At 41.4% G+C, this 20,852-nt stretch overlaps 1 protein-coding gene across 1 annotated transcript in view; it reads right to left on the minus strand.

The window, feature by feature from the left end:
• Positions 1-20,852, minus strand: part of CLCN1 (chloride voltage-gated channel 1) — a 48,706-nt gene that overhangs the window by 14,450 nt on the left and 13,404 nt on the right. The window contains exons 5-12 of the mRNA XM_086460773.1: positions 20,263-20,394; positions 18,585-18,713; positions 18,348-18,481; positions 17,930-18,007; positions 13,227-13,305; positions 10,282-10,407; positions 5,942-6,026; positions 3,685-3,786 (exon numbers count right to left, since the gene is read on the minus strand). Coding sequence (XP_086316899.1) covers positions 3,685-3,786; positions 5,942-6,026; positions 10,282-10,407; positions 13,227-13,305; positions 17,930-18,007; positions 18,348-18,481; positions 18,585-18,713; positions 20,263-20,394 — 865 coding nt within the window. The remainder of the gene's footprint in view (positions 1-3,684; positions 3,787-5,941; positions 6,027-10,281; positions 10,408-13,226; positions 13,306-17,929; positions 18,008-18,347; positions 18,482-18,584; positions 18,714-20,262; positions 20,395-20,852) is intronic.

The following is a 20,852-nucleotide window of genomic DNA, read 5'->3' on the forward strand; positions in this document are numbered from 1 at the left end:
CTATTAACTTTGTTTGATGGCTCTGCTGATGCTTGTGAGTAATGCTACATAATGAAAAAAGACAATTTTTCTTCCACATAATAAATTAAGTTAGTTTGAACTTCTTTTTAACTAGTGGTTTTCTTCTGCTCAGATCTTCAACTTGCTAAGAAATGTAGGTCCTTCACACCTCTCAACTTAAAAAATTCTCATAGTGTCAGATTTTTTCTGTAGAGACTGAAGACATTTACGGTTAGCCACCTTTTCTTCTTCAGGTTATAACTTTGGAGGTTATAACTTTATTAGAGAAGGCAAAAAAAAAAAAAAAAGCATCTTCAAGTGCCCTGTAAAACCTTTATTGCTAAGATTTTTATTTTGGTTTGTATTTCTCTTCCATGCCGCAGTTCACACCATTAGGCTTTAAAATAAAGTTGCTGGGGGAGGGGAACCTAAATCCATTCCACTCCTACCAGTCTGATGCCAGCGCCAGCAACAGATGCACAGAGCCTGGAGAGGGATCACAGGTCAGCAGGAGAGCACCTGAAGAGCAGCATGAAGGAATCCCAGCCAGCAAGTCAGCTTCACTGAGGCCCTACTTAAACGCTTCTATGCAGTCGCACATAGTATGGGGAATAAACAAGAGGAGTTAGAGGTGTGCACATGTCTTCAAGGCTATGATCTTATCGGCATCACAGACACATGGTGGGATGGCTTCTATGACTGTAGTGAGGAATGGGAGCATGCAGGCTCTTTAGGAAGGACAGGCAGGGGAGATGAGGAGGGGGTGTCACCTTCTATGTCAATGACCAGCTGGAGTGCATGGAGCACTGTCTGGGGATAGATGAGGAGTCAACCAAGAGCTTATGGGTCAGGATTAAAGGGAGGGCAGGGCAGTTGTTCTCCAAGTGGCAGAGCAGCCAGTGAGGAGAGGTGCTATGCTGGACCTTGTTCTCACCAACAAGGAGAGTGAAGAACGTGAAGCTCAAGGGCAGCCTTGGCTGCAGTGACCATGAAATGGTGGAGTACAAGATACTTAGGGCAGTGAGGAGGGTGCACAGCAAGCTTGCTACCCTGGACTTAGGCGAGCAGACTTTGGCCTCTTCAAGGAACTGCTTGGGAAGGAAGAGGGGCCCAAGATAGATGGTTAATATTCAAGGATCACCTCCCCCAAGCTCAGAAGTGGTGCATCCCAACAAAGAGGAAGTCAGGGGAAAATGCCAGGAGGCCTGTGTAGATGAACAGGGAGCTCCTGGACAAGCTGGAAAAAAAAAAAAAGGAAGCCTACAGAGGGTGGAAGCAAGGACAGGTAGCCTAGGAGGAATACTGAGAAATTGTCCGAGGAGCCAGGGATCAGGTTAGGAAAGCCAAAGCCCTGATAGAATTAGATCTGGCCAGGGACATCTAGGGCAACAAAAAAAACTTCTCTAGGTACATTGGTGATAAAAGTAAGACTAGGTCAGATGTGGGCCCTCTCCAGAAGGAAATGGAGACCTGGTTACCTGGGATATGGAGAAGACTGAGGTACTCAATGACTTTTTTGCCTGTCTTCACTGCCCAAGTTGCAGAAGGCAAAGGCAGGGACTGGGAGAATGAAGAACTGCCCACTGTATGAGAAGATCAGGCTGAAGACTATCTAAGGAACCTGAAGGTGCACAAGTTCATGGGACCTGATGAGATGAGTCTGCGGGTCCTGAGGGAACTGGCAGATGAAGTTGCTAAGCCACTATCCATCGTATTTGAGAAGTTGTAGCAGTCTGGCAAAGTTCCCACTCACTGGAAAAGGGTAAACATAACTCCCATTTTTAAAAAGGGAAAAAGGGAAGACCAGGGGAACTACAAGCCAGTCAGTCTCACCTCTGTATTCAGCAAGATCATGGAGTGGACGTTCCAGGAAACTATGCTAGGGCACATGGAAAATAAGGTGGTGGTTGGTGACAGCTTCACTAAGGGCAAATCGTGCCTGACAAATTTGGTAGCCTTCTGTGATGGGGTTACAGCGATGGTGGATAAGGGAAGAGCAACGGATGTCATCTACCTGGATTTGTGCAAAGCGTTTGACACTGTTCTGCACAACATCCTTGTCTCTAAACCTGGGAGACATGAATTTGGTGGATGGACCACTTGGTGGATAAGGAATTGGCTGGATGGTTGTACTCAAGGAGTCATGGTCAATGGCCTGATGTCCAAGTGGAGAGCAGTGATGAGTCACGTTCCCCAAGGGTCAGTATTGGGACTGGTGCTGTTTAACATCTTTATTGGTGACATGGACAGTGGGATTGAGTGCACTGTCAGCAAGTTTGCTGATGACACCAAGCTGTGCGGTGCGGTTGACGCACTGGAGGGAAGGGATGCTATCCAGAGGGACCTGGATAGGCTGGAGAGGTGGACCTGTGCAAACCTCATGAAGTTCAACAAGGCCAAGTGCAAGGTCCTGCACCTGGATTGGGGCAATCCCAAGCATAAATACAGGCTGGGCAATGAGTGGATCAAGAGCAGCCCTGTGGAGAAGGACTTGGGGGTGCTTGTAGATGAAAAATTGAATATGAGACAGCAATGTGTGCTCACAGCCCAGAAAGCCAATTGCATCCTGGGCTGCATCAAGAGAAGTGTGGCCAGCAGGTCAAGGGTGGTGATTCTCCCCCTCTACTCTGCTCTTGTGAGACCCTACCTGGAGTAGTGTGTTCAGCTCTGGGGCCCCAAACATAAGCAAGACATGGACCTGCTCGAGCAGGTCCAGAGAAGGGCCATAAAGGTGACCAGGGGGCTGGAGCACCTCCCTTATGAGGACAGACTGAGATAGTTGGGGTTGTTCAGCCTGGAGAAGAGAAGGCTCCAGGGAGACCTTATGGCAGTCTTCAGTACTTAAAGGGGGCCTACAGGAAAGATGGGGAGGGACTCTTTACTGGGGAGTGTAGTGGTAGGATGAGGGGTAATGGTTTCAAACTGAAAGAGGGTATATTTAGATTAGATATTAGGAGGAAGTTTCTTCTTTACTGTGAGGGTAGTAAGACACTGGCACATGTTGCCCAGAGAATGCCCCCTCCCTGGAAGTGTTCAAGGCCAGGTTAGGTGAGTCCTTGAGCAACCTGATCTAATGGAAGGTGTCCCTGCCCATGGCAAGAGGGTTGGAACTAGATGATCTTCAAACCATTCTATGATTCTGTGATTTGGTTACTATCAGTTTCAGCTTTTGGTTTCTAAGTATGTAGTAAATGCAATACCGCAGCACATTCTTTACATTTTTGCCTATGTTTTGATTAAAAATAGAGAAGATTTTAAAGACGTAGTCAGATCTCAGTAGTATTTAATTTTCTTAAAATATAAACAATATTGAATTAAGTTTTTCCAGATTCTAAAAAAATAAACAGAAATAGCATGATCTTAAGAAGCATGATCATTGATTTTCTGATTAAAAGCATTTTCTGTCCAATCAATAGTTTCCCTTGTCCTCTTAATGAATATTACAGAGTTTGCCTTATAAATCAAGAAGCTATTTGAAACTGTTTGGGCTGATCAAAAAGAAAATCAAGCACAGAACAAATTCTCTTATATTTCCAGATAACTTATGAAATTTCATTTTCTCATATTTTAACTGTCTTATGGTCGAAATAGTTCTGCTTGCTTCCAGAAAGCATTTGTTACTATCCAATACCAGTAGGGTATAAAAGTACGGTCCCTAAGGACATTATCTTCAGAGGTACTCACTATTTGGTGAGAAACTGGCTTAGAGATGTATAACGCCGGACGCATAGGACCACTTGGCGATTGAGATAAACGAAAAATGCTCCAAGGAATCCAGAACATATCCTAAAGTGGAGAAAAAGAAATAAAATCATACCAAACAACAGATAATACACAAACTATCAACGAAGAAAATAAGTTTAAGTGTTTTCCATCTTCCCCATCTCAGCTGTTTATGAAGTCTTTTAAATGTCACCTAGAGGGTTACCCCTACAGCAACTTACTTGAAGACATTGACTCCCTGATGAAAGGGGAGAGATTATTTTGGACCTCTTTGTCACACACATTGCCATTTTACTGCTTAAATTTTATCTTGCCTAGAGGAGGTAATCTCATTTATAAAAATCTATAAAATAATCTGTAAAAATAATCTATAAAAGGGACTGACAAATCTCAGTGGGGCCTGGCAAAGAGCACCTGGGCAAAGATCAGTATCATCAGAATTTAGACATTCGTTTGGAGCAGGAAATAGTGAAAATGAAGGGAGTTTAACTCTGATTCAGCAAAATCATACACCTACATAAATATTAAAAGTAATAGCACCTCTTGTGCCTAAAGCAAAGTGTGTCATCTCTATGTTCCTAATCACTTATGCCTATGCTCCTGATCCTACTAAAGCAAAACAGGTGTAGCTGTCTAAGGATGGGCCTTGATCCTTATGCTCTGTAGCTTAATGAGGCCTGGATAAAGAAAGAAAGCATTTAGAAATGGTAAGGGGAAGTATTATTTTATTTGGCAGGTAATTAACCCACAGAATACTGAAGACAAACATTTTAATTCTATTAATATTTAAAATTAATGGAATCTTCTTCTGTTATATGTTATGAAGGCTTTTGCCAAATCTCTTTCAAAGATTAGTTTAGCTTACTTAAAAAGTTGTATGTTGAAAAAAGTCCTGCTTGATCATTTAAAAATTACATAGAAACAAGTTTAAACTCAATATAAAGCTGTTCACAGACAGATATGTCCAATGGCTTTCTCTTAGATATTTTAAGCCAGCACTGTTTATCACTACTGTTAAAATAGCCCAGTCCCTTAGGCAATATATGCATAAGGGCTGCACAGTGAACTGAATTTCTTTACGATACGTTATATTAAAAAATAGATCCCTCCATTCCTGCCTATAAATGTCTCAATAGAATAGAAGTGCTTCTACTGTATGTATTTTGCAAATTAATAACATTTGCTGACACAGAAGAACAAGATCTACTTGTTGATAGTGTTTGGGCTGACTCAGTTTTTTTGTCCTACCTGAAAGTGAAGAAATATGTTGGATAGAAACAGAGTTCAACTTTGAGACTTAACATTACAAGAATTTGGAGCTTTCCAAGTTGGCATCAGGACTTTATCCAAGACTATCCAAGTCTTCAGCTTTTTTTTTTTTTTTTTTTTTTAAAAGTACCACTTTGGACACCCAGGCATTTGGAAGCATTTCACAGTTGTCATCTGCTCCTTTCCTAGCCTATGTGCAGTACTGAAAAAAACCCAACTCTGCTAACTCTGTTCAAAACACAATGACAAGAAGTTTCGCATTCTCTATCAACTGTAAATCATAAGGATTACCTTTTTCCTTGGCAATCTAATCAAATAGATTCCCCAGAGTTCAGCACGCAAGTCTATTTAAGGAGAAGGACAAAGTGGATACATATTACTAGCAAAAGCTCCTGTATATTTGTAGTTTTTCAACATATCTGACGTCTTCAAAAAATCCCACTTGAGTTCATACTCAAGTAAATAAATATGAAGGCAGCCTACTAAAACCTGTCGAGTGTACCAACGTCACCTGAAAAAGGTAACCATTCTGACCTTGCAAAAGGGAAACTTCCTGGTTAAATCTTTTCTCCCATTTTTGTCAGTTGAAAAGGTCATACTTGTTGGGTCAGTTCATTTGGGGATGCCATCAAAACGGTTAAAGGGCCATTCAGTAAACCTATACCCAGAACCTAGACTAAGTTAGACTTTTTTTTTTCCAGAACTTAATTTCTGAAAAATATGTATGGGAAGGAAATAACAAACAGCTTGATAATACCCGCATTTCCTTCTGTACCCATTGTGCTACATGGGCACCATTTCTGAAGGAGGAATCCCAAAAAGCAGAGGCCTTATTTGTGACAATCAAAATGTCTAAAAGAGATGTATGTAACTGTTTGGCAAAAGAATTCCTGAGAGAGCTCACATGATAACCTTTGTAGACCAAAAAGCCAAGTTCCCAGGAACATACCCTATTACAGCAAATGCTGGCAGCTCTTGCAGATCAAAGGGGAAGTCCATGCGAAAGTTTGTTCTGAACAGGGCTGTGATGGTAACTGTCAGAGAAGAAAGAGGTAGAGGAGGAAAGGGAATAATGAGGTAAGAAGTTAAATGCCATAAAAGCTAGAGGTAGGGACAAGGGAACTAGTTTATACATGCTACTGTGTGGTTTCATGACATTATATACAATATCACAGATCAGCAGACTGCTCTGATTTTAGTAGTGCCTATTTTTGAACACTTGCAGCCCTAGCACTCTAGATGGTATAGGTTTGTTTTCAGAAAATGTATATATTTTTTAGCTACAATCCCAGATTTTTAAAGGTTTTCTTTTCTTTCTTTTCTCCTACCATTCATTTTGTAGAAAAGAAAAACTCTTCCCGCTCTACTCACTGGCTCTGAAAACTATGTTTGCCCAGGCCGGCAGTGCTTACATATCTGGAGAAGTTGTGTTATGTACAGTTGTGATTGCCTTCTAGAAACAAAACTGAGATCTTCTCTGAAGTTATATCTGCAAAATTTTTGACTGGTACCAAAAGAATGAAAGTGTTAGAAATCAGAGATGGAAAAGATCAGCTAAGCCTCATCTTCTCCAGCTCACCTCTCTTGGTAGTGTTGTACTGCTAAAATGACTCAGATGTTGAAACCTGTCCTGCTTTTACCTGAAGGTACCTAATTGTGTGGAAACAGTAAATATCTGTATGCCAATGGGTCAAGTACAAGTTAGCAACCTAGTGCAGAGTGGAAATGCAGCTGAATGAGGATGGATATAAATCCCAACTTGCCTTGGATGAAGGAAATATTTGCACAATGAGGAAAGAAAAGAAGCAGTGAAAATCTAGCTTTATATGATAATTACAGGAGGCATTAATTACTTGATAATTGGTCAGACAGGACTAAGTTTAGAGCAATGATTTAATCAGATATCTGTGGGTTACATTTCCTAAGATAGCTAAGCATGCTACTATCCAAAAGGGAAAGGTCTTACTCCCTGCCTCTTCACCCCGTTCCTTCCTGCCTGGCTGCACTGTTCTCCCATCGTGTTGGGTCCACTCAAACACATGTCAAAGCCTTCACTGAGTTCTTTCATGTCATTAAAACCTACCAGAAAACCTATCTGCTCTTTTCCTGGATTAGTCCTCTGCCAGGGAAGTGAGTTGAATGGAGTGGGTCCAATGAACACAGAGATGGTACAAGGGAAGTGTAGAAGAACAGTCAGGGACAGAAGATGGCGAAAAGCAGGATGTCCTCTTTTTTATTAGATTAGCCCAAGGAAGAGATCATCTCAATTTAGTTTTAGGAAACAGTCCAAGCCAAAGGGAAACAGACGCAGCAGTTAGTCTGAGTGTTTCTAGGTTCCCTCTCTACTCCAACAAGACTGAGAAAGAATTCTAAAGAAAGGTTCACCCTACCAATCTTCATCCTCTTTCCTAATTGACTAAGCCATCCTGAAACTGAATAGTTAAGCCCTTTTCTCTCCATTGGCTACAAATTCTACTAGTTCAGAGTAGCTGTCCAACTTTTACAAGGTGAATATTCAAAGAAGTAAAAAAAAAAATAATTAGAAAGTCTAGCTAATGGGAAAGTCTACTTAAAAATCTTTGAACTTTAAAATAACACTGAGCCATGTGTAGAAGTGATCAGAAAGAGCAGGAGGAAGGCAAGGTGTAAAACATTATATAAATAAGATGAATGCCCAGGACATGATAAAACAGAAATCCTGCAAATTGCAGAACTCCAGTCTTCCATTATTAACAAACAGGAGCCTAAGCTGCAGTGACCAACCAGAGTGGGACAGATATTATTTAGAAAGTACATCTAATGGTGTGAAGCAAGTCAACAAAGCCATAAATATCCAGAAGTCAGCAAAGATTTTGTGGGTCTAAGAAAGAAAAGAATTTTGGTGAGATGCTACCCAACTTACTTGCATCCCTCTACTCTGGTGCGATTGCTTCCCTGTCTGCTACTTCCTGGTAGCAATGATGCAGCTTGTAGGTAAAAAATAGCAATAACAGAGGGGTTAAACAAGCTGTGGACTTAAAAGGCATTAAGATCTGAGGCACAATATGAATGAGTTGGATGAGCTATTAAAAAAAATAATTCACCTTCTCTAATAAGAATGAGGGCTTCCAGGAGCTGGAGGGGACCGATGGATAGCATATATGTTTAAGAAGGTTGTGGAGCAATATTGTGAATGCAAAGAGAGGTGTGCATTAGCACCTGGCAAATTGTTAGTAACATATAGATTTTAAAAGCAAACACAACCCTGAAAATACCTATTTTGAACCTCAAAGCCAAGGAAAAAACCCAGAAAAATAATTAAAATTAATTAGATTTTGTGATGTGGTGTTTTTTTAACAAAACTGTAAAACCAGATTAAGGGGAATTTATTTATTTAGATTATTTAGAGGTCCTACATGAGGCTGTGAAGCCTTATGTAGAGGTCCACTGATCAAACAGCAAAAGGGAAAATATTTTCATGGATCAGAAGCTAGCCCAGAGAGAGAAAAACGAGTTTATCATGTCATAGATGTAATGATACATGTCATAGTACACATAGAGCAGGAGTTGCTAATTGTTGTCTTGGGGCCCTGTGATTTTACATGGATTTCTTCAGAGGTCAATATTAGAGCTGATTCTGTTTAACGTCTGCATCAAGGTCCTAGATGATAGAATGGAAATCACTCATCAGTGACCATACTGAATTGGGGAGGGAGAGAAGGTGGTCGTTTGTCACCTGGAGGGCTTCACTCAGAGTGGCCTGCAGAAACTGGAGGAGCTGACCGGTAGGAATACCGTAAATTTAACAAAGGCAAATGTTTAGTCCTGCACCTGGAATGGCAGGTGTGTCAGTACAGCCTGGGGGCCTAATGAACAGGAAAATCTCCACTCTCATGCCAGTGGGTCCTGGTGGATATAATTCTTAACATGTGTCCTTGTGGCAATGAAAGCTAACCACATACTGGGCCACATCAGCAAAAGCGCAAACAGCTGGTTGAGGGTGGTTATTTCGTTCTATATGGCACTGATGAAGCTACACCTGGAAAACCCAGTACAACTGAAATGTCGCAAAATCAGGGAGAGGCCAGTGGTGAGCCCCAAGATGGTCCAGATAATGGGCACAGGTAGAGGCTGCAGGAACTAGGTCTACTCAGCCTGGAAACGAGAAGGCCCAAGGGGGTTCTAATAGTAGTCTCCCCTAGCTCATGAGGAAGTTGTAAAGACACAGTGAAAGAAAAAAAGGCAATGGGCATGACTTCCAACAAGGGAATTTTTCTACATATAATGAGCAAGTGCTTGCTGAAACAGATGCCCAGATAGAGAGTGGAAAGTTGTCCCTGCTGTAAGCAGAAGTTTGGAGTAGAGAGCTCCAGGGGGTCTCTTCCAAACTAGATCTTTCTGTGATTCTATGATTCAAAATTTTCTGTGGAAGACAGCAAAATCTGCATGTGATACTAAATCAGTACCCTGGTTGGAGACAGAGAGGACTGCATAAGAAAGCCGATGTTCTGTGTTGATGAATGGTTTCAAGAAAGTTTTATCAGTGAACCCTGTGAAGTCAAGAGAGATGTAAGTTATAGCAATTTTAAGTAAGGGAGCTGCCCACTGGAGCTCAAATCAGTAAAACAGATACAATTGTAAGAATAAAAGACAAAGACAATACAAGGAAGAAGTTTACAAAGAAATGGCAGCCTTCTGCATCAGCTGGAACTCCAGTCCCACAGTATCTGAAATGGTCTCCTGGACAAGCTTGTTCTGTGCTATTTCTGTCTGCACAAATGTTTCACTCACACTTTTCAGTTACTTGAGACAGTTATTTTTTCAGGACTTCAGTTAGACCCTACCAATCCTGTAGTCTCCTAATCATTTTATCATCTCAATTTTCTAGTTTATTGGATTTTTGTACTTCTAGTCAAGAGATGACCAAAACAGACCATGGCATTTCCAGCAGATTGCAGCAGCATATACTGTAGTATGTATTACATCCTCGGTGATGGGATACCTTTATGTTTGCAGCCTTGATATTATGCTGAGGTGGCAAAAATCCCACCTCAGGGGCCCTCTTACTTCCCAAGACTCATATTCATTCATTTTTCCAGTCCTATCCCTAACACACCTAGGAATGTTTTGGGTTACACAACTGATGACTTAAGATACTTCCCTTTCTCTTTCCTTCTGTACTGCCGGAAGTCACTTGTCATGGCAGAAGTTTCAAACATCATACAAGGTTGTGGTTTTGAGGAAGATGGAAAATACTAAATCAATAGAGCAACTTTTGTACAAAGAGAGTAGGAATGGCTCTTAGCTTACCTGCATCCTTGTTCCAAACAGCAAGGACTCGGAAAATGAAGGCACTAAATGTAGCTGCAAAGAAACCTCTCCAATAATTGCGCACAGCAAAGTAAGTGGAAGTGACCTCAATGCTGAAAAGGACCCCTAGAAAGAAATGGAAAGGGAGCAAACTTAAAATCAGAAGTTTAATGTTAGAAGCATGAGAGAGGCTTTAAGCAGTCTTCTAGAGCAGTGGTCTCCACACTTCTTTGATTGTGCACCCCTAACAATAAAAGATTTTGAGCATGTAAACACCAATATATGTGTATTTATTTAAAAATTATGTACATGTACTACAGTACTAATATATTATATACAATATAAAACGTACACAAAAATAAGAATTAAAAAAGGATGAGACAAAGGTGAAACAAAGAAAATTTTAAAAAAGAAATTTTTTAATTTAGTAATGGAATAAATTTTTTTTTGTTCTCACAAAAAATATTGATATTCTTCTTTATTTTGTAAAATCTTGGTTTAACACTTTGTGATACAGCAATTCAAAGGTCTGGTTCTATGTTCAGTTTATTTTGATACCTGGTCTTAATAGCTGTCATAGCTGAAAAAGACATCTCACAAAGATACATAGATTCAAATGCGAGAAATGTATCGTTGGCTGTGCTGACTAAATCATGATACCATTTTTTCAATCCCATCCACCACTTCTGCAAAGATTTTTGTTGAAATTTGGATAGTAAATTTCCATCTTCCCTGATGTCAATCAGTTGTTCTTGCAAACTAATCAAAAGGTGTTGAATTTTTATATCTTTACGAATGGGTTCAAAACCCACTGAAACTTTTTATCTGGAAGATTTTTTAATTTCTGTTTCTGGAATTTTCTGTTTCCAAGTTTTTAAAATGCACACATATGAGAGATTTTGTAGGTGACACACTTACATTGTGTTTGGCAACAAATTCACAAAATATCCACAAGTTTCTTTTGAAAAGCTGTTGCCTTCTCACCCACTGTTAGAACATTGCTTTCACCTTGAAGGGATACATCAAGTGTGCTTATTTTTTTGTGCTTATTTTTTTTTTAAATAACTGCTAGGTATCACTGCTGCTGACAGATGCTTGTCATCACAGAAAAGATCAGCAAATTCAGAACACTCATCTTGTTGTAAAAGAAAATATGTCATTGGTCTTTAAATTCAACAACTCTTTTAAAAGCCCATTGCCACGAGATAGCCACCAAATGTCTGTATGATACAAAGGATTTTCATGGTCACTCCCCATCTCATTATGAAGTATTGTAAAGAATCTACTGCTTCAAGGTCTTGTTTTTATGAAATTAACCACATCAATGACGTCCTGTAACACTTCGTGCATGTCTGTCTCCCATTTCTTTGCTGCAATAGCTTGCTTATGAACAACACTGAACGGATTTCAGGGGTGGTGCTGTCTATGAAATGTTACCACGCAATCCTTTCCTTAGTCAAAGCAGCCACTCCACTGTTTGTTATACTTGCATGGATTTTCCATAAAACATTTTTATTAAAGAAGTGATATACTGTTGAGAATATAACTTCTCTGGTAGATCTTTCCTTTAGTGGCTCACAGAAAGTAGTTCTTCATGTATTTCACTATCAAAACAGAATCTAGCAAATATCATAAGCTGAGATATGTTGGAACATCTGCACTTTGATCCAACTGCACAGCAAGCCTCTCACACTGTGTAATTTGTACTGATACTTGTTTCTTCAAACCTTCAGCAATGTTTTCTGTATGTCTTCCAATAGTGTTTGCTGACGAAGGAATTTTAGTTTGCTGCCATATTGCTTTCTGTGTATTATTTCAGCCGTTTTTACTGTGGCAGGAAGAACAGGTGTTTTCTCAGTGGTATGTGCTTTTTGTCTTTTGCTGTGAAGCAAGAAACCTCAATGGAGGCTTCTAAACATTTATGATTAAGTTCAGTGAAATTTTGTAAAGTACTGGATTGAATATCATGAAGTTTGAAACATCGCTGAAAAAATTGTAGGGGTTGGTCTTCATGTTCTGGATGCTTAGCTTTTAAATGCCTTGCTAATTCTGATAGCTTCATACCATCATTAGCGAACTTCTCAAAGCACAAGATACACTTTAAGATGAGGTTCATCGTTAATGATAGCAGATGCAAATCTGTATTTAATAGTTGGGGTTTTTTTGGGCCAACTTCATGTCAGACCTGATTAGCTGGTCAGTGTTTGTACCTCATAATGTGGTTGATAAAGAGCCTGTACTAGGAATAGATGTGTCAGCTCTGCCATTTTCTTGTCATTCTCCTGTGCTTGCATTATTAGTATTATCTTCAAACTGCAGTCTCTTTGCAGGAATCTTTTTAAACCACTTGTCAATTTTATGCGGGTTGGTTTAGTTAATGCTAGATAATATAACCCCTAAATCCACTTAAGTGGGCATACACTGATCGCAATACATTACAATATGCTGAAAGTGAGCAAATGAGGGCACCGCTGTCAACCTTCTGTGTTGTGAACAACTCTGTACCCAGGACACCTCATGCACTGTAAGTGACAAATGGTCATCTGACATATGGACTGAGTGAGGGCACCACTGCCGATATGTATGCTGAATATTAGTAAAGCTTAATTTATTTCTGTTTTTATTTAGATTTTTTAAAAATAGAAATTCCAATATTTCCTTCCCACACCCCAACGGATCACCTTGTGCACCCCCTGGGCTATGCACATCCCAATATGGAGACCACTGTTCTAGAGAGCCTTCCCCTCTTGCCTCCAGAAGGCTGACCACATGTGGAAAAAAGACTGTATGAAAGATGCTGTGGATGTTGGTAGTGCTAAAGGTAAGCTTCTTTGTTCGAAGTAGATGACATCAAAAGTACAGTGCAGGAAAGGGGAAGAGGTGGAGAGGACTATACAGGAGAGGATTTAGGTACCTGAGAAAAAGGAAACAGAACAGCCACTTGCCTCCAAGTGGTGTCCCAAAGCAGCAGCCGACCCCCACAGCGCAACCCACAGTCAGGACATCCGTGTAATAATATGGCTGCTACTGGTGAAAGAGACGAAGAGAGACAGACAAACAGAAGAAAGAAGGAAAGAAAGCAGAGACTGAATAACCGAATTGGCAGGTACAGCCACATGCTGTCATCCAGCTCTGTCACCAGTCTCAGAGTTATGGCTATATTTATCTTACTTCACCCTTCTGGATGGCTTCAAAATATTCAAAAGACAAGACCTGGCACAAGACAGGCATATATTGGGAATCACATCTTCAAGACACGTGGAGAAGGCAGCATCTCACCTTTCATTGAAAAATGCACATTTCTGTCACTGTAGAAGAAATGTCTCATGGAAAATCCTCCAGAGGGTGGAATGCGCATAAATATGTTTCATTCCATCTCTTTTACTTTGGCAGGGAATCTCAGGATGCACATGTGCCAGACAGTGCCTCAAAAAACCCACCCTGTGAGTCTGTGTGCACAAGGCACATACATGTCCAGAACCGAGTGTGGACAGATGCTGAAGGTCCTGTCACCCTGGGTAGGTGAGCGGGTAACAGACCACCTAGCAAAGCATTGTGCTATCCTGGTAAAAACAATTGTGGCAAGGGAAATGGAAGATATAAAAGGTAGAGCCTCTCCTGAGACAGTTTTGGAAGACATAGAGCTGTTGAAAGGGAGAAAATGTTCTTCCACTTTTTCTTCAAGATTTGGCCCTGAAATGCCTGAGAAAGGTGAAAGGTGAGCAGATAGGTTTGATTTAATTTAATTTAATTTTATTTTATTTTATCTAAAACCTGGGTGGTGTATAATATACCAGGTTTAAAAACCTGTGTATTTGCTATGTTCTACTATTATGTATTCCCAAAGTAGTTTTCTAGATCTCCCACCAGAGTTTTCAGAAAGGGTTGTGCTGTGTTATGGTGGGAATCTGAGTTGCCAGTCTGAATTCTAAGGCCAGAAGGCCATGAATTCCTGTTTACCTGAGCAGATGTCTGATAGAGCCTCAACCAAAAGGTGTCTCAAGGTTATCTCTGCACAACCCAACATAAAAGGGCCATGGACAATTCCCTGACCCAGAACAATCTGTCCTTATCCACAGCTTTGTCCAAGGTAACTTCTGGGCCCTATTAGTGCCCCTGTGGCCTTCAGACATAATCATGTCCAGAACAGGGATGGAGTTCAGTTCAAAGTGTCTGGAATAGTGGGAAGGTTGTTTTATAGCCCACCAGCATGGTGATTAACAGCTTGAAAATGAGGGTACATGCGACATGGCCTGCAGTATGGCAAGAGGTAATTCAAGTTGTTTGAAGCTGCAAAGCCTGATGGGACAGTGGTGAAGAACACTATGAGATAGAGACACCTACAGCAACCACTGAGAACAGCATGTGGTATATAGCATCTCCCAGGACCCAGCACTGTGTCAGAGTGCTGGTGCTGTGTAGCAGCATAGGAGTAGCCAGATAGACCAAAGCAAACAGACAAACAGAGAGTACCAGAGTGCATTCAGAAAAAGTAAACTGAGCACCTTTTGCTTGTCAAGGGCTAAACTGGCTTTTCAAATCCATTTTGGGAGCTCCTCATTAATACACAGGATGGTGCTCACCAGCAACAACACCAAGAAGTTATACACCATGGGCAATATGATGTGAAGTTGCAAGCTGTATCCTGGATTAAGGTCAGCTAAAGATTACATGACTCCTAGGTAATGGAAATCACATTTGGCAGTTTGGTGTGAATCCATAAGGGGAACCCAACTATGGCCACAAAAGCTATGATAACTTTCAGTTTGTTCCCATACTACTACAATGTTATCACAGACTCACATCAAGTTTTAGTTTGGAATGTACCTCTGAATGCTTCTCCAACTCTCTGCTCAGACCTGGGCTAACTTCAAGGCTAGATCAGGGTGCTCAGGATCAGGGTGCTAAATGAGCCCTGAGTACCTCCAAGGGTGGAGATTCCTCAGCCTCTCTTGACTCCTGTGCCACTCTGAACCACCTTTGGGGCAAAGGGAGAATTTTTTTTTATGGATAGATAGTATTTCCCTTGTTGCAAGTTGAGCCTGTTTGTTGTGTCTTCTCCTTTCACTGTTTAGCTATTTTTGTCTCTCTAACATCTCCTTTAGCTACAGATGACAACAATTAGACTGCTCCCACTTTAGCCTTCTCTTTTCTTCTCTAGCCTTAGTGAACTAAGTATAATGTGTCCTGCAGTCTCTGAGACTATATTAATTCCAGGTACAGAGAAAGAAATAAGAACTGTAGACTGTGTTATGGAAGGTTTGTTTTTGTTGGGTTTTTTTTTTTACCATTAAGAGAAATACAGTCCTACTGTATACCGCCCATGTTTCCACCTGGCTGTGGTCTAATCCTTGGTTCTGAACCTGCTTTCTGTCAAGGTTTTTGGCAGACTTACACATTTTGCCTTGAAGCCTCAGGCTTCAGTTCAGGCTGTCCCCAGCTTGCTATATTGCCCACGTATACACAGCTCTCAGTCTTGCTCTTGCTGAACCTGATTTTCTTCCTGGCACATCTTTTCTGAAGTTATCAATGGAAGAACCTCTAATTTGTAGCTGACAAACTATGCTCCTTCCTTTTTTTTTTTTTTTTTTTAATAGCAAACCAGAGTAAAAATTGTTATTGTTGATGCAAGACCATGTTTCATTTGTCAGCCAACTCATCCGTTTGAAGACTAACATTTCAAAAACTCTTTAAACTTCTGGGCACAGTAACCATGGAGAGAGGTTCAGAGCAGTGCATGGTGGGAAAGTGAAATGAAGGCACAACAAAGAATGGAGAACATTTTAAGATAAATTATTTATGAATATATTTCCACTGTTTTAGGAAGAAGTTACCATGTGACTCTGGCACATGTGCTGTTTAAGGAAATTCTGTGAATCAGAAGACTAGTACAAATGTGAAGGGACAGTAATAAATTTCCACATTTCTCCTCACAGCGGGATCATAGAAAGGTGGGAAGGGACCACTGGAGGTGTCTCCTCCAACTCACTGCTCAGAGTTGTGCTAATTCTAAGGCTAGATCAGGTTCTTGTCCAGGTGAGTCAACATCTCCAAGGGTGTAGATTCCCTGGACCCTCTGGGCATCTGTGCCAGTACTGTACCACCCTTGAGGGAAGGGAACATGTTTTCCTTATACACAGACAGAATTTCCCTCGTTGCAAGTTCTGCCTGTTGCCTCTTGCACTGTGCTGCTCTGAAAAGAGCCTGGATTGATCTTTACTAAAATCTCCCTTTAGGTAGTTGATGACATCAGTTAGTCCATCCTCCTTTAACCTTTTCTCCTTTAGGCTGAACAAACCGAGCTTCTCATCTTCTCTTAATCTACCTTTACTCCAACCTTCCAACCACCTTACTGGCGCTTCACATCTCTCTTATATGGGGAGCCCAAAACTTTACACACTGATATTTCTGTTCTCCAGTCCACTGAAGTATCTATACAGTAGTTTCCCGTTTGCATTTTCACTTCCTGTCATACTTAACATCTCCTGCCCTTAGATGTTACTGCTCCTTACATGAAGATTTTTTAACTTCTATTCTCTACTTGATCCTTATTGATTTTCTGGACAGCCCTTGGCGCTCTTCAGATTGAACAATGTCCATGGCAGCAGGGACTGAACAAGCTGCATCATTAGGAATCAGCACAATAGGCATCACTTTTACTATAACCTACCCTTTCTTTCACTGCCAGCAGTTACATGCAAAAAAAAAAAAAAGAACTCATTTTGGAGAAGTATCTGTGGAGAACCTTTCCTGAAAGCAGGAAATCTCACAGCAAGAGGCTAAATGAGTTGTACATTAAATGTCACATATAGTAAGACACTTGCCTCCAAGAGGAGCCCCGACGCAACATCCGTCTCCAACTGCACAAGCCGCCACCAGGAGGTTGAATTGCCTATGCACATTCTGGAACAGAGAGTGCAGCCAGAGAAGGGCATGCTGGGGTTAGAGGGAGCAAAGCCAGGGGGTTAGGGTCCAAAACAAAGAAACAAAGCAACAGCCAGCAGCACAGTCAGCCATTGCTATTACAAGTAGCAGGCTCTACACACTTTAGTGCAGTCTTTAGTACTGGCAGCTGGTCTTCAGCAGTGTCATCTGGTCCTTATGCACAGACAGGATCTACTCAAGTAGAACAGCACCTCCCGTTGTTGTATTACACAGCCAGTTTCTGCTAAGAGCCTGTATGTTCCTACATTTAGCTATATATGCAGATAATAGATTTTTTTATACAACTAGTCAACAGTGACTAGCCAGCAGAGGCTCTTCTATGACAGCAAAAGCCTAGAGACAGTGTCAATGTCTATAATTAGCGATGCTGTATAAATTTGGCTTAAAGACAAATTCGTATTTGTCTGCAGCTGATGATCACAGTGCAAAGGTAACAGCATAGTAAGATTGAAAACTTGTCAAACACATACTCCTAACCAGCCTCTGTGTAATTGGTAGATAACGTTGGTGGGCCTGCACAGTTATTTGCCTATATCTGGCCTCTCACTACCATTTTCTTTGGCTTGTGCTTTACTGCTCTATAGTAGTACAGTGAACTTCAATCCGTATGTTTCCTCTATGTTTTGTGGTCTACCAATACTATCCTATGTGTCTTAGGAGTCTCAACCTGTGTAAGAGCTGTATGCAGAGACATGTGCCTTACCTCATACCCACCACAGAAGATTGACATGAACTTGCTGAGTACCGCAGCACAGATACTGGCAATATGCACAAAAGGACCCTGCAAGAGAATAGGAGGAGAAAATCAGAGAGCGTTACCCTGTGGTTACTAGCCATTGCAGATCTCGTAATTTCTCTTTGCACATCTTAGCCAGTCCTCCAATCTTCTCTTTTTTTCCCCTCTCAAAGACTACCTGACTTGAGTTCTTTGATCTTTTCTCTATCAGGTCTTTCAAAGTAGAAGGAAAATGGCCACTGGAATGTAAGTGTTGCTAGAAAGAGCAGGTCTTTGAGAAGAGGAATGGTGGCAAAAGAAAGGAAACATTTATAGACTTCTTCCACAGACAGCTCCCACCTCCCAGATCCTGGCAACTACTGTACATGAAAATACCAATATTTACCTCTTTCCCCACAGGCATGCCACTTCCAAGCCCAGCTGTGAGGCCCACAACTTTGGCCACAAAAGCTTTGAGAGTGAGATATTCTTTGAGGACCACTCCCCTCATAATGGTCTTGAGCTCTGGGATCCCAGACCCTGAGAAAAACAGCAGAGCAGGGTATGAACAAAACCTTCAGTCAAATGGAATAAGAAAAACAAGACAGACAGAAACAGATCTTGCCATGCCTTCTGCCCTCACCAACAGCCTGTGGAGAGACGAGGTGGCAGAAAATGGCCGCAAACAGAATAAGAACAAGTGGGTATGCGACCCAAGCCAGATACTGCATAGGAACATTCGGGTGCAGCTCTCTGTACATCCACTTGTAGGCTGTAGACAGACAAACAAAGAAGTTGTCAGTAACCACAGATGCTCCAAACAGGTTGGTAGACATCAAAGAATCACACACTTGCTAAACCTGCCCATACTAAACCTCCCTGAGAAAGGCTATCCTAAAGTCCTCATTTTCTAAGATATGACTTGTTATTTTGAGTACGAGTTCTCAAATAAAACAAGTGTTCTGCAGGAATGGATAGAAGTGGCTCTCTGTTCTTAGATGTTATTAATACCTTTGCCCAAATGTGGCATAACCAGAGGTGTATTACTTGCAGTTGTGAGGATGAATCACTGTACAAGGTCTTTACATTTGGCAGCCTGTGGGCCTTATGTGGGTCCTGAAGCAAAATAAAGTGGTCCACTGATAGCTAGTGCCCTCTCCTCCATCTCAATCACATGAAAAATCATTCCTTCATAAAAACTAGCTTAAAAGCTCTGATTATGATTTGCCTTTTAGAGCAGCAGCATGAAGGGAGCTGTATCAACTGTTAAAACAACAGTGGTACTGTTGGTCAGCCAGGTAAAACAGCACGAGCTGCTGAGAATCCAAACTGAACTGCAGCTCCTGTGCAGTTCATCTGTTTAGCCTGAGCTGGCTTCCCACACAGCAGGAGGCTGAGATTTGGTGGAAGGAGAGGAAAAAAACCCAATATAGGGAGTATAAAGGACAGAGGCTCTCTGAGGCTGGTAGGGTAAGCCAGACACCTGGTAGATGGGGAAGCTCTAGAGGGAGGAACACTTGAGCTGAAGGAATATTAGGAGCTTTGAGGAACTGCAGTGTCTGGCGGACATCAGCAGCCAAGAGCACTGAAAGGAAAGGGTTAGTGTGTGTGTGAGGTCAGGATTGGGACACTGAGGTTCAGGACAAAGGAACATTGCAGTTAACAGAATGTGGGCAATGTTGTGTGTGCGTGTGTGCACTGAGATGTGGGGCAGGGGGACTGAAAGAACTTGTAATTGTTATAGCTGGCAAAGGGGAGAAATGCAGGGAAGGGATATAAGACAATGATTAGGAGACCTTTGTGAAAAGAGCCAAAGGAGAGAGCACAATGTGGACAGGTAGCAGGAAACTACAGGGCATTGCATGAATAAAAATCAGAAAGAACAATAACAAAGTAAAAAGCAGAAACAGTGTCAGGAGGACATCTAAGAGCCCCTTCCCCTCCTCATCCCCCATGTGCTCGATATTCCTGGGGAGGATGGGAACCAATATAATAGGAAGGACCACAGTACCACTTCCCTGTGCCCCACATATTTAAGGGAGCAGGAGGGAAAGGGAGTCAAAATCCTGGTTTATCTTTGACTCATCATACACATATCCTTTGTTTTTGCCTGCTTACTTCCAAACATTTCCCTGCCAGCTCTTTAAGGAACCTCTCCCTAGTTAACCTTTCCTCTACTATGTCAGAAGTACTTCAAACTTCACAGGCAGCAAGGGGTGAGGATGGGACACCGATGTTAAAGGATGAGCATTTGTCACTGGGCTTTGTAAAACATTCGTATCCTTTACGGTGTGCTTTTGCAACACCTGAATGGGACCCACCCTGTAGGCTCTTCGCACTGGCATAATCCATTCCCCAGCTCACCAACGCCATGACCAGACCCAACAGAACCAAGAAAATCCAGTCCTCTCCAAGCTTCTTGGTAACATATTTCTGGATGCGTCTAGCACAGTCTGTGGAGGGAAGAGTGAACCAGAAAAACTGAGGGATCATAGACGAAGTCTGTTCCTGTCTCTCCTCTCCTACCCTGAGAACTGACTACAATAAGGACTTATTTGGAAGCATAACAGTTTTCATGTTGAAGGACTGGCACCTGTCCCTGCAAAATCTTTTGTGTTTAAAAAAAAAAAAAAAGCAGGGGCACACACAAGGTGGAATTTAACATCTTGTGCACTAACAGCAAAAATCTGATACAAGAAAGTCCTTTTCTTCCTGTTACAGAGAACTGTTGTGGAAAAATTCATTAACTTGGGACTGATTTTGTTCCAAACAGATCTTGGCTCTTCCTAGGATGAAAGCTTGCTTGAAAAATTCTTTTTGATCCACTGTGATTCCTTTTCCTTCCTTCCCTGGTTCTCCCTAGTCACAATTTTCTTGTCTTTTTGCCTTGCTTAAATTCCATCTCTTTGGT

Source organism: Leptosomus discolor, chromosome 1 (assembly GCF_034619465.1).
Source record: "Leptosomus discolor isolate bLepDis1 chromosome 1, bLepDis1.hap2, whole genome shotgun sequence".
NCBI lineage: Eukaryota > Metazoa > Chordata > Aves > Leptosomiformes > Leptosomidae > Leptosomus > Leptosomus discolor.